We start from the raw sequence: 14,272 nt of genomic DNA on the forward strand, positions 1-14,272 counted from the left end.
GATAACCATGTGTGCACTGGGAGAACATGCAAACTCTGCACAGAAAGGCCCTGACCGGGAAGCGAACCAGGGACCTTCTTGCAGCGAGGCAACAGTGCTAACCCCTGCGCCACCGTTAAGTCTAGTTAAGAAAAATAGAAATAAATTAGATTTCACAAAAATTTACACTGGTTGTGCCTTTCTTACCTTTCTTCAGCTGGATGTTGAACCTGCGGCCTTTGCTCTTCACATAAGAGCTGTTGGACGGGTTCGCACTGACCCTGCGCTGCAGGGAGGGGGAGGGGGCTGATGCAGTCCTGGTGATCGTGGTGTGGGGTAACATGGTGAAGCGTCGGTTTGGCTCTGGGGTGCTTCCTGCGAGAGGTCCCTGGTGGCTACACAGCAAGATAAAAATCACAATTTATTATTTCCTCTGTTGGCATATGATGGTATGAAAGACTGAAGACTCAAGTTCAGTATATAACCTTCTTCAAAACAGAATAACCTTTCTTTGGTAAGAATGTGGACAGGCACATTGAAATAAAACCAGTCAGAAGTAAAGTCAGGCTTCATAGCTAAGAAATTATGTGCACAAATGTATGGATGCCAGAAAATAAAGAGGAAACTGGGACATCTTTAAGGGAAAAATATTAACTCAGTATTAAAAAGGCAAAAAGGGTCAAATGTGGCAATAATGGGTCAAAATGTGCAACAAAAGTGGCAAGAAAGAGCTTTTATGTGTTGAAAAAGGATTACAAGTGGCAAAAATGGGTTTAAAATGGAAAAAGGCAGAAAAAAGAGTGAGAATAGGTTAAAAATGGGCAAATTTAGGAAATTTGGTGAAATTACATCAAAAGTTAGAACTGTTAGTTAAAAAGACAATAAATAGGCATAAAGTGGCAACGTGAGTCAGTGGTGGCAAAATGGGCAATGAAACTGGGTCAGAAAGGGGTATATATGGGTTAAAGTAGCAGAATAAGGCAAAGAAAATGATTTAAAAAAAACAGAAAAAGAATGGGTTTAAATGCACCAATAACTGAAGAAAAGTGGCAAAAAAGTAATAGCTTGACACTTTCTTCAGCTCCAAAATGAAGTGACTGTTAGCCAGGATATTAGCACCAATACTAGTGTGGTCCAACACACATAATTAATGATAAATCACAACTAAGGAGGGCCCATTTACTGAGTTTGTCAGGGACCACCAATGCTGTATTCAGGCTGAGATTAGTGAGAACAAAAATGTATTTTTTCAAATGCAGCATCAGGCTGCAACATAACAAAGTTGAAAAGTGTAGGGGGTCTGTAACTTTCTGAATGCAGTGTAAGTCTCCAACAGATATGATACTGAGGATACACAACTTACTTATGGTTTAGGCCTGGTTGTGGTCCAGATCTGGACATCCGTGACCCAGCCATGCTGGTCCTGTCGCCCGCCTGCTGAGAATCTGCGCTGAAGCGGACTCTGTTGGACTGCGGCGGGCTGAGCTCGCCCTGGGCCAGCAGCTCGTACTGCCTCTTCACGGATGCTGGAACCACGTGGAAGAGGATGAGCCGGCCTCGCATGGCTTGCCTGAAAATGTTCTGTGCTCTGTAGGTGAGACAGAGAAATGAGAGGGGAGGTCATGCAGACAGAAATGAATTAGTTTTAACATGATAAGAGAATCAAGAACAATGGTGTACTATCATAGCTTGACAGATGCAGCAGGATAAGGAAGGCTGCTACAGTATATGTTGAGAGAAGATAGGGAGAGTTGGGGCTAACATTGCTAATCGCAGGGCTACTCAGCACATAAAGCTAAGGACAGAAATTACATTATCTATAATTACCAGCATCAAGGCAGGAAAGAGATAAGCAGTGTGGGTCATTTATGGAATATATGTTGGTTATTTTAGAGAAACATACTGTTAGAAGCCTATCTGAGTCTCTCTACAGTATCTGAGTGTTTGTGGTTAGAGATGAATGGGCATGAGTTGAATCAACAATCAGTAGATAATGAATCATGCATCAAGGAAGCTTTCCAGACACACATTTCATTCCTTACTCACAAAATAATGAGAAAAAAAGCCAAAACACACATATTGAGTCAAGATTTGGGGCCAAATAAGCCAAGACAAGAACTCGACATCATTCCCTGATGCAGGAATTGTTTAGTCTGGTTTGCTGGTGGCACTTAGCATATAGATAGACTAGCCAGAAGCGAGCCACGCTGCAGCATAAGGAGCCTGAGGCACGGAGGACATCTGGATTCCAACAATCCCACCTCCTGTTTCCAAACCTCCATTACGGTGCCAGTAATACCATGCTGATTCTATCCACATGACAGCCGCTAAGCTGCCTCCACCACAACAGACAACACTTGATTCAAGCCGTGTCACAGAGGCGAGGCGCATACGCCGTATCGAGCCACTTCTGCAGGATTTGGTCCCTCCCATCTTTATTCTTATGGTAATTTGCAGAAATCATTCACACGTGCACACTGCAGGGCAGCAGCTAAGTATGTGTGCTTGTTTGTTTGCGTGCAGCTCCTTTGTACGCAAATGCTCCCACCTGCACATATACAGTGCCATCACTCCAGTAATCAGCCTCCACGCGGGCCTGATTGAATAATAAATCACCCCATCAATGCATCATTACATTCAGTTAGATTAAGCGCCTCAAAATATTTACCCATGCAAAACAATCCAAAGAGATTAACTATCACTTTAAACTGTCACTCTGCACAACGCACAATCAAGGGCGGGAAAGAAAGTGATGAAAGATGGAGAGGAAGGGGGCGTCGGGTGGAGGAAAGTTGAGCTCCTTCACCTAATTTTTATGCAGAATCACAAACATCATATGCATTTGGATGCTGCTGAGGAGTGTATGTTTGGCAGGGGAGGGTAAGTGTGGAACGCTACAAAACATCACTCCCTGGTGGATTTGGTTTGTAAGCCTCTTTCACAGAAGAAAGGGCTTGGAAGGGAACTGGGATGTTTACTAATGACAATAGCATCGTTTGCAGAAAGGAAGAAAAAAGAGATTCTTAAAACCTTGGTGGCTTTGCACACAGTCTGGTGAGCATATTAACATAATGCGGTAAGGTAACCGTGAGAGTTTGGAGTTTTACATGCTGATGACGATTTTCTGAGAAAATCTTCGGCCTGTGTTTCTGACAAAGTAGAGTCTGACAGCGATAGAGTTGTCTTAGGAACATGAACCAAGTCTGACTCAGCATCTGTATAGTGGTTGGTTCTGTTAATCACCCAGCAGTGTGGTATGATTTGATGACTCCTCATTTAGTTGTTTACTGATTTTTATTTGTTAACCCTTACATAGTATTCATATTCTATCACGGTACTCTGAAGTCAGCTTTGACTGAGGTCAGGCATTCCCTCAAAGCATCCATCTGTACTAGATTTTAAACAATGGATCACTTATAGTCTATCTCAGTGGTTCCCAACCTGGGTTTAGGGTACCCCTAGGGGGGCTAATCATATTTCAAAAACATAATGTATTAGGGCCAAGCTAAAAGATTAAAAGAATAAGGAAAATCTGTTCATTTTTGTGCAGAAAAGTCAATTTTTTTTAAATTTTCTTTCTAATTATGAAGTCATATATATAAAAGAAACTCAGTATTTCAGAGTTTAAAAAGTCCAAAAACTAACAAGAAAAAACTTGAAAATTCCAAGTTTAAAAAGTCTAAAATTTGGACACAAAAACTGAAGTTTTTGAAAATGTAAATTTACAACAGTGTAAATTAAAAAAAAAAAAATGTTTGTTTTCTCTTCTTGAAAATTAACAGATCGTCTTTATTTTTTCTCTAGAGTGGCCATAATACACTGCCGTAATAATGGATAGTTTATCCATAGCTCTTTTGTCACGAGAAAGTTTGTGTAGGCCTCTTATGTTGGGATTTTGTCAATGAAAACAGCTAGAATTTATGTTCATTTTTTCCAAGTGGGTCCTCAGGGAGCTTAGCTTAGTTATTTAGTTATGAGTAGGGGGGGCCCTCAGGAAAAATGTCTGGGAACCACTGTTCAATCTGACTCTAATAAATGGACAATTGACCCTTTCTTAATGTCTCAGAGAGCAGGGACCATGCAGTTTTAGGCTGTACACCTTTATTTCTTGTAGAAAAATATGTACTATCACACACTCTTATATCCTATTTTAAAGAAGTCATAAAAACTTAAACATAATGCTTCATCAGAGAAGCTTATAATGGTAAGAACATCCTCATGGTTAGGGTCTGCATTATAACCATGTATAACAATTAAATCGTTATGCACTGTTCTCACTGCTGTGTCAGAAAATCCTTAAAAACTACTGTAATTGACTATATGCTATAGATATATTTTGAATTTCACTAAAACATAAATATTTATTTCTTTCAAACTAGCAAACAAATTGGCTGTAATTAGAATTTTCTTTCATGTTGCCTTCCTCCATCAATCTTAATTAACGTTATACATTAATTACTTTTACATCTGCTTTCATATCTTGTGTGCCTCTTGCATGGTACATCACACTATATTAAAACCTCACTCACTAAAATTACAGCTCAGGTACCTTCATAATCTCATGCCTCTCTTTTGATCTCTGTTTTGATCTTGGTTAGTAATTAATGTATTTTAATGTGTTTGTTTTGATCATATTTAAATTATTTTGTTTCAATACCAGTTCCTAAGTCTGATGGTAGAGATTGGCAACTCTGTAAACGCACCCTCTGACCTCTTTTCTTTATGTGCAGTTCAATTATGAACATTCCTGTGCAGTTTTACTCTATCACTGTTTTGAAATCCCTCCACTTCAAAGACCAGCAGGCGCTTTTCTCTGCAGGAACCTGGGCACATTTGTTGTAAACATAGGCAGTTTTCAGACAGGAGTTTAAATGTAGAGTTAAGTCGAGCTAATAGGAACATTTATAGTTCTCCTGTTCAGGGGCGATCATTTTATCGACAACATATGTTATTCTCTGCTACTGTAGGTGGTGGTGGCGTTGGTGGTAGTATTGGACCTTGCTCTGTTCAGCCTCACTAGTAAGCCACAAGGAAGCTATATGTTGAACAGCAAAACCATAAAAGACTTTACAGTTCTGTAGATTTTCTATGTGCCACAGCAGCTATTTATCCATCCTGGTTTTGATGTAATATTTGCTTTCTTTTAATTGACAAGAATAAAGTGCTGCTACTCCTACTTTGGCTCTACATGTTTGGATGACTTTATCCAACCACATCTCCCTCTAATCTGGACCTTTGTTAGCACGAATCAGGGCTATTTCTTCCAGGAGCAGGTGATAAGAGGGGAACCACCAGAATGCAGCCTAGTGGAGACACAATCTATTTCTCAGCCTGACACACACACAAGGGTAGATAATACTTTAAAGCTCATTGCAGCTGTATGTGTGTCTAGGCATGTGTGAGGGTGCATACATTCAAGCTGTGAGAGAGCAGGGTGGCTTTGGATAAATTGAGAGGGGAAAGACCTGGGTTTATATCTTTATTCCACTTTAGGAAATGAAGGGGAGCAATGAATCGATAAGGATGAATTGAGAGAAGAAGTGTAGGTGGTTTTGGATCAGAGGGCGTAGCGCTGGTGAAGGACTGCAGGTCACTGAGACCTATTAGAGGGAGGCCAGCAAAGACAGTAATATTTCTGTTTTATTGTGCAGCTGTGTGCGTGTCAGGTCCCCCTGCTGGTTGGGCTCCACTTATCAACAGAAGCACTATTTAGTGTCACTGCATTTAAAGTCCAACAGATAAAGGACACAGAAATGCAACATGACTTTAGAAACAGTGAAAAGGAGCAATACCATCAGGTTGTTCAGTGCACAAATCAGGAAAAGAAGCAGCAGAAACTCAGAGTTAATAAGAAGTAAAGATGATAGAATGATACATATATAACCATCATTAGGGTGCCAGAGTTAGAGCTTACTGTTCAAAGCGCAGGTTACGAATGTCACCCTGATTGATTCTGACGATACAGTCGTTCTCCTGGAAGAGACGCTCCTGCTCTGCTTTGCCCCCACGCTCCAGACGCTTCACAAGCAAGCCCTGCGTCCTGGAAATGATCAAACAAAACGTTATAGATAAGGTATAATATACAGACACATGCTGTGGCAATTACATCTGCAGGAACATGTGAAAAAATATTGAGCAGCAGGAAAGCATCAGCAGATGAAAGGCTGATTGTCTTCTGCATCTTACATTTGGAAAAGGTGAGGATAGTACAGGACATGAAGAGAAGGGGTAGAAGGGATGGTCATTTCAAGCAAAGTTACAGTGACTAAAAAAAGCATTCAGCCTCTCTCATATGTTTTACCCTTTATTGATTTTAATTAGATTAAAAAAAAAACTTTAAAATGTCAAAGTGAAACAGATTTCTACAAAGTGATATCAGTGAAATAAAAATGTAATGTAAAGTAGATGAACATTTCACCGCAATCACAGCACTGAGTCTGTGTGGATAGGTCTTCATCAGACATGCACATCTGGACACTGCAATTTACTCTATTCTTCTTTGCAAAACTGCTTCAAGCTCTGTCAGGCTGCACAGGGATCAGGTGTGAACAGTCCTTGTCAAGTCCCACCACAAATTCTCTATTGGATTGAGGTCTGGGCTTTGGCTTGGCCAGTCCACAGCATTTATCTTGTTGTCTTTAAACGATTTCTTGTTTGTGTCTTGCGGCATTTATTTTACCCCCTACCTTTCCAAGCCTTCCAGGGCCAGCTGCTGAGAAGCTTCCCCACAGCATGATGCTGCCACCATGCTTCACAGTGGGGATGGTGTGTTTGTGTTGATGTGCAGTGTTTGGTTTCCACCAAATAAAGCATCTTGTCTGATGGCCAGAAAGCAACATTTTGGTCTCATCAGATCAAAGAACTTTCTTCCCATGTGGTCTCCCACAAGTCTTTTGGTGAACTCTGGTCATATTTCATTTGTTTTTTCTTCAACAGTGGCTTTATGTATGCCACTCTCCCATTAAGCTTTAAATGGGAAAGAACCACAGTAAGTTTTGTTGCATGCAGTCCTTACAATCTCTGCCCCTGAAGCTTGTAACCCTTTCAGAGTATTCATAGATGTCTTGCTCACCTCTCTCACTAGTCTCCTTGCACGGCCAGTCAGTGTGTTTGAATGGCCTGATCTAGGCAGACTTACATGTGTGCCATATTCCTTCCAAATCTTGATGATGGATCTAACTGAACTCTGAGGGGATTTTCAGATGCTATGAAATGGTTTTGTATTCATCCCCTGACTTATATTTTCAATCACCTTTAATTTGAATTACTTAGAGTGTTCTTTTGTTTACATGGTGTAACGGTTACCAGGAATACTGATTAACTAGTGACTGGACCCTCCAGACATGGGTTTCCTTATACCACAATGACTTGAGACACATTTACTGCTACTAAGGTGATCCCCATTTCACTAAATGTGAGACTATAAGCACCAACTGGCTGAACCTCTGTTGAATTAGGTCAGGTACGTTAAAGGGGATGAATATGTATGCAATCACATATTCTAAATTACATATTTTTGCTTAATTGGCATTACTTTGTAGAAATATAGTTTTTTTTTCCTTTTTTTTCTTTTCTTTTTTTTCTCAAGTTTTTGTCAAAAAAGTCAAATTTGTAAAATCAATTAAAGTGTAAAACATCCAAAGGGATGAATACTTTTATGGTTACTGTAGCACCTAAAGCTTTATTGTAATGTCTTGCACGTTTCAGTGCTTTACGGTTACCAAAAGTTAACTTTCCAAACTTTACGTCTGAGTACAGACCTGTATTTTCCTTCAAGGAGGAGAAGCCCAGAATTACAAACTAAATTTTAAGCCTTTCTGTCCGTCCCTCTGTCCTCCACTCTGTCTGTCAGCGTGCCTGTTTGCAGGTTTCACAGAATGACAGGGCAGGTTGTCTGAGGTAATCCAGACCAACAGCTAAGAGATCATCTCATGGCTTCTAAGGAAACGCTGCAGTTTCCTTTGCTGGGGCTTAAGAAGAGAGCCGGCGGCGTTGTAATAAATACCTGAGCATATCTACGGCACTGCCATCTCAGCATCAGTCAGAAAAAAGGCAACCTTTACCTACATATACCCCCCCTTTCTCGCTCCCCTCCTCTAAATAAATACATCAGTGAGCTCCTTTGGGGCTTTAGTTAGGCCCTGAGGATAACCACATGCAAAGAGATCTGATGTACGCTCGCACAGCAGAAGTACAAACTCCTCCCGTCTCTAAGGCGCCGGATGCCTGAGGTAGCAGGTAGACTGACTGAGAGCAAAAGACTGGTGTCCTTGCATAAATTGACAAAAAAGTTTGGAGGATTACTTTGGGGAAATTAAAGCTAATGATGAAATATATCGAAGCTGAAACTAATCGAAAGCGGAGCTAAGATTTGAAAGATAAAGTAAATTACACGGCAATCAACAGCTTATCAGTGGCAAGGACATACTGGCTGCGTGCTTTTCATCATATCCACTGATTATCCTATCGTTTCACTGGACACATAAACAACAGCCCATTTGCATCATGACCCTGCTTACCGCAGACGTCAAGGGCACATTTACAGAGCTCTTTAGCATTTCAGCCAAACAGGGCCACTCTCAGAACATTGCCCTAATTGTCTGCATAATGTGGACATCCACGCTCGCACCTCAGACTCGTCTCAGCTCTTCAAAGGGGGTAAACGGTTCAGTATTAAGCTGAAATGAAAGATCACAAAAGGCCCCTTCCTTCCGTCCATCTCTGTGTCTGAGCCGGCATCGCAGGTCAGCTTAAGTGTGTTGAGCAGAGAGTAATTGCAGCTGGTGTGAGAGTGGACATGATTGTGCTTTATCTCCATAAGTGTTGGCAGCTTGAAAACAAAGTGTTCCACACAGGGATTATAGCTCGGACGCACTCTAATGACTTCTGATCTGGTAGCGGGCGAGAGACAGTAGATAAAGGAGTATTGGTTGATCCCTGATCAGTATTCAAAGCAGCAGCAGGGAGGATTGGGGATAAAGCAGCATCTTTTAGAGATTTGAGGAAGCTGCTGAATCCGTAAAAGCACTATTATTGTGAGGACTCTAATTCAATGCCACCCTCTTAGTTCTTTCCCGCCACTTTGATGGGTTGTTTTTGCAGATTTTGATCAGTTACTTGGGGAAAGCAGGAGAGCTACATCTAAAAGAATCTAAATGGCGTTTTCACAAGCTGTCAGTGACTTCATGAGTTGTCAGATTTCAGCACAATGAGTTTGCACTCAGAAGATTACTTGAAGAAAACATTCCACCCTCTAAGTTCTTAAAATCTCCATCAACCTCTGGCGTTTGGCTTCAATCCATCTCACGACTGGGCAGCAGTGCTGAGAGATGATTTCAACAAGGCCACCTGTTCCCATCTAACGTCTTTAATCAAATAATAATCCAATCAAGATCCATTTATATGCGGCAATTATGTCCGCAGTTTGTTTACAATTGAAACTGGTCATGGAATGAGGAGTTCATTAAGCAAAAAAGGCATCTGCAAGAGTGCATGTGCAGGGCGCATTTATTTATGTGTGCAGCACTCAAGGTGGATGTGCACTGCTCACAAATGTTAGGAAATAAAAAGAGACAGCTAGAGCCTGTGAGGGAGCACACTGCTCAAGGTGAGTCCATAGTTTTCACAAAGTGCTCAGGTGTAACTCCAATTTCCAGTAAGTGTCTGTGCATGTGTGGGTATGTGCTGTAGTGACACAGCCCGTGCACTCCCTCCTGCAGCTGTCTTCCCCTCCTGCCTCGATCTGACTTGACGTCAGCACAGTGAAGCAGGGTGCTGGCAGCCGAGGCTGGAGCGCCTGCAGTTCCTTGTTTGCTGTCTAGTTTTGCTGGCTGTCTGACCCCTGTGGCCCTGGTCTAGACACTAATGACAGCCCGCTGAGCCTAATGCCTCCTGTCCTAGCGGCAAAGCAAACAGGAAAGAGCCAGGCCAGGCCATTAGCATCAGCCCACTGACCAGACGCTAAGTCTTATCATGTCTCAAGTTAATTGAAGGCTCTGATAGCTATTAGTGCCAACCTTAGCTGATGGAGTAGAAATGTTCTGGCCAAGCAGCATTACTGCTGCATCCAGGAAGATACAGTCTGATTAAACGGGAATTCAAAGGAGCTTAAAGGAGCATGCTGCCATTTTTTTTAGAAATCTAGGCCTTTTTGAGGACAAATTTAAGTGATTAATGCCTTATAAGCCAGACTGCTAACAGAGTTAGCCTGGCCCTTGAAAAACCCAGAGAATTGGCCCTCACCATGTGTGTCAAAGTATAGAATGGGTGCCAACATCCTGACTAACAGTGACTGATTTTGGACCAAAAAAGTGTCAAACTATTACTGGATTCTGATGTTGGAATTATTTTCTCTACTTTTATTTCTTTTCAACACATTTCCCTGTGCATTTTTGCTTCCTCTTTTTGCCATTTTCAACCCTTTGGCTTAGGCTTTTTTTTTTTTTTTTGCCATTTTTTGGCTCCTTTGAATCCATTTTTTTTTAGGGTTTTGCCATTTTTAACCTTTCTTGCTTTTTGTGCCCTTTGTTGCCACTCTTTTGCCACCAAACACCTATTTCAGTTGCCTTTCCCTCATTGTTGCCAATTTTTGCTCAATTTTGCCACTTCAGGCCAATTTTACACTGTATTGCCATTTTATTTTTCACACTTTTTATTTGTTTTTCCCTCATTTTTGCCACTTGACGCTTCTTTTTGCCACTTTTTGCCCATTTTCACCACTTAATACCTAATTGTCCCCTGTTTTGCCAGTTTACATTATTGACTCTTCTTTTTGGCACTTACATCCAATTTGTGCCGTTTTCACCCATTTAGTTGCTTTTCCCTACTTTTTTCCCAAATTCTGCATTTTCTTACCACTTTACACCCATTATGTCACTTCTTTTTGGTATTTATATCCAATTTTTGCCTCTTTCACCCATTTTAGTAGCTTTCCTTCATTTTTGCCACTTCATATGCTTTTTGGAATTCATATCTGTGTTTTCTCAGAAAACTACAGAGAGAAAACATAAAATATAACAACAATATAAAGGAATCCTGTCCTGGCATTAGCAGCACCTTCAGACCGGTGTAGGTACCAGATCTGTTCAGGATCCTGTGTCTTCCAATGATGTAGCACATAATGATCTGCTGTGATGACATGTCGAATTATTATTGGCCGGAAGCTTACGTAGTGGGACAGCGAATCCATTAGCCTTTCATCAAGTTAGCTTTAAAAGCTAACTTTAGGCATTGTAATGTTATTCATACTGTGACTTTCTCTTTACCTCCTAATCACCCTCTTTCAACCCTCTGTATATTTTGAGGGGATAGTTAAAGAGGGAGGATTATTATTTTTTATTTAAGTATTTTAATTCTATGACATTTATGGTGTCTTAAAGGGCCATGTCTCCTTGTCTGCTCTTGCTATTTATCAGGTGGATGATCTGTTATTTTATTTCTTAAACAATATGTTAACAGTGAGAGAAAACAAATATATATTTTATTTATTATTTATGAAATCTTTTTTTTTTTTTAATTGAACAGATCTTATGGACAGATGCGCCACTCTGCTTTAATTAGCCAATATATATTTTTCAATACAAATATATTTCTAGTATTGCATGATTAGAATATTACTTTTACTTACAAAAGATAGGAAGAGTTTTTATGGAAAAATATCCCTGTAGTGATGGTAAAAAAGTAATCAGTTTTTTTTTTTCCTTTTTTTTTTTAATCTCTCACTTTCAATATAAAACATTAAAAATATCAATGTTAAACTGAATGATCTATCTATAAATTCGGCTGCATTGTCATTTGTCCATGTGGAGTTGCCGTAGTTCAAAATGTTTGTGACACCATCGGAAGGTACACATCTGGTACCTAGACCGGTATGTCTTCTAGATAGGAAACCATGAGAAATATTAAGTTGGAATTGAAGCTGTTATATATTGGTCAGCTGTGGATTATACTCCAATATTTGCAAAGAAAAAATAGAGGAGATGGAGAGTAAGGCTGTTGAATCAGCCAAGACAGAGTACAGGGAATTCTTTGCCTTAATTTGTTGACTAAGAAGACATGAAGAGGAAATTTGTGGATGTTGGCAACTACATTTGACTAGTCTACAGTGATTTATCTACAATCTGTGTCATTTTGAATGCGGTGTTACATTTTTGAGGTGGTGCTTCTCACTTAGGCCTCTCCCTCAGCTCTGCCCCTGCTTAGACCTACACTGACACTACAGAGTAGCTATGACGTAGTTTTGACACAGAAGTATAGATTAGGCTTTAGATCAGGCTCAATGCCTTTTAAGGAAAAGCAATGTAATATTACTTTTGCTACCTATTTAGGGGCTTAGACTACAAATTGAGCAATTTCTCTCAAGGATAATACTTTTTCAAATAAACTTTTGGATTTGAGCGATACCCCTTGGTGTCACTCATCATGAGTCATTATTTCCTTCTCTAACTCAGGATAGCTCAGAGTGTCAAAGCGTATGTGGAAGTCAATCACAGGAGGTCAAAGCTAAATATAGTTTCCTGACACTTGCTTATAAACAGCAATGAGATTAGTGTCCCAGAGAAATGACACGCAGCAATCCTCAATGACAGCCATCCTCCCTGCCTCAAATGTCATCCCATTTCATCTCCTCACTCTGTCTTCTCACCTCGCTCCCCTGCCTCCCTCTCCCAGCGCTGAGTAGTCACATTCACCTTGGTGGTGTGCCAGCAGTGGCTTGGCGTGCAGCAGGAGTCTGTGTTATACACAAGCTTTTAGTTTGATTACATCTGGCCACTTCCTCTGTCCTTTAGAATTTTTTTTCTGGAATAACTATAAACCATGATGCTTTCTTCTTCTTGTCCCCTTTTATCAACAGCCCTCAGTGGATGAAATGAGCAAAAAAGTCTGAATCACCTTCAAGGTACAGCTGATGCTTTTGTTATTAAGGTTAGAGTCAAAGAAAAGCAGAAGAAACATCTTGCAAAAACTGCAGGCAAGTGCAAAACTTCTTTCATATGTTTTCCTTCCCACTGGGGGCTTCTGAGCCGTGGTGTATGAACGTTCCTGTCTTTAGACGTGGTGTTTCAGCACAAAAAAAGAGTAAAAAATGATGGCCAGGAGAATGAAAGTCAGTGAAAAAGACAGCCTACAGTAACATGTTTAAAGCAGGAGAATAACAAAGAAAAAGCAGAAGTTCGAAAGCGAGAAAAAGCAAGAGTGAAATGATGAGCAAAAGGAAAAATGAAAGCAACATCCACAGGGCAGCAGAAGACATACAGGACAGTGAAACTAACTAGCTGTTGTGCATTTTTTTCTTTACCTTATATCCTGCGAACTGAAAGGCACCACATGGATCCCCAGGGGCCCTCCTTCATTGGACACCTCAACCGGCTTGAGCATGCCTCTGCGTGGCGGTGATGGATGAGGCCGATAGGACGAGAAGAAGGAAGAGGCAGGGGGAGACACACATGAATAACAAATAATAGGAATGACAAGAACATGTAGAAGACTGGGATGTGAAAGACGACATGACATGACGTTGATGGGATGTAAGGGATGGGGGCTGGTCCGGCTTCATGGTATACAAAGTCATCCATTACGAAGTCAGACTGGTGGACCTCAGGGTCGATTAGGGACCCAAATGGAGACTCCAATTACGTGATTAAGATCAGATTGTTGTGCTAAAAGAGGACAAATTAATTGGAAAAACGTGTAAGGAAGGGAGGAGAAGGTTAATGTGTGGAGATAAAGACGTGAAGACGAATGAACACAAGCAACTGTTGATGCTGGTGAGTGATGATGTTGATAGGAGAAGGTGTGGTCTGGATGATGTGGTTTTTATGGTTGTGTTTAGGTGTTGGTGTGTAATCACTCAAAAGGTCAGTTCACACATATAACATGCTCTCTCCTTCCTAATGCTAGCAATGCATAAAGAGTACCAAAGTATTTGAGCTTTCTTTGGTCACCCCACATAAAAGTGATTCTGACTGTGTCGAAAGGTTTGATTAAACATTAGTCCGCAGACATGAAAACTGTTCTGTGAGGCCATATTATGAACATCTGTGGTAAACTCTGAACAATGCAAACTTAAGCATGCTAGCGTGCCCATGATAACAGTTCTACAATGCAATAGTGGCAAGATGAAATGCTACCCACATCAACAGTCAAGTTTAACATGTTTGCATGCTTACATATAGCTACCGCAGGGCCAAAACCTCGTATCTCCAAAATGAACACTTTTCAGGAAATGAAAAAAAAAAATTCTGTATCTCAATTTGATTTAACACTGTAGGGTCATATTCAGCATCTTTTTGAC

General features: G+C 40.7%; 1 protein-coding gene across 1 annotated transcript in view; it reads right to left on the reverse strand.

The window, feature by feature from the left end:
- LOC121527569 (partitioning defective 3 homolog) overlaps positions 1-14,272 on the reverse strand; it is a 604,468-nt gene that overhangs the window by 289,691 nt on the left and 300,505 nt on the right. Inside the window, exons 7-10 of the mRNA XM_041814583.1 lie at positions 13,277-13,360; positions 5,894-6,019; positions 1,343-1,567; positions 187-374 (exon numbers count right to left, since the gene is read on the reverse strand). Of these exons, the coding sequence (XP_041670517.1) occupies positions 187-374; positions 1,343-1,567; positions 5,894-6,019; positions 13,277-13,360 (623 nt within the window). The remainder of the gene's footprint in view (positions 1-186; positions 375-1,342; positions 1,568-5,893; positions 6,020-13,276; positions 13,361-14,272) is intronic.

Source organism: Cheilinus undulatus, linkage group 19 (assembly GCF_018320785.1).
Source record: "Cheilinus undulatus linkage group 19, ASM1832078v1, whole genome shotgun sequence".
NCBI classification, from domain to species: domain Eukaryota; kingdom Metazoa; phylum Chordata; class Actinopteri; order Labriformes; family Labridae; genus Cheilinus; species Cheilinus undulatus.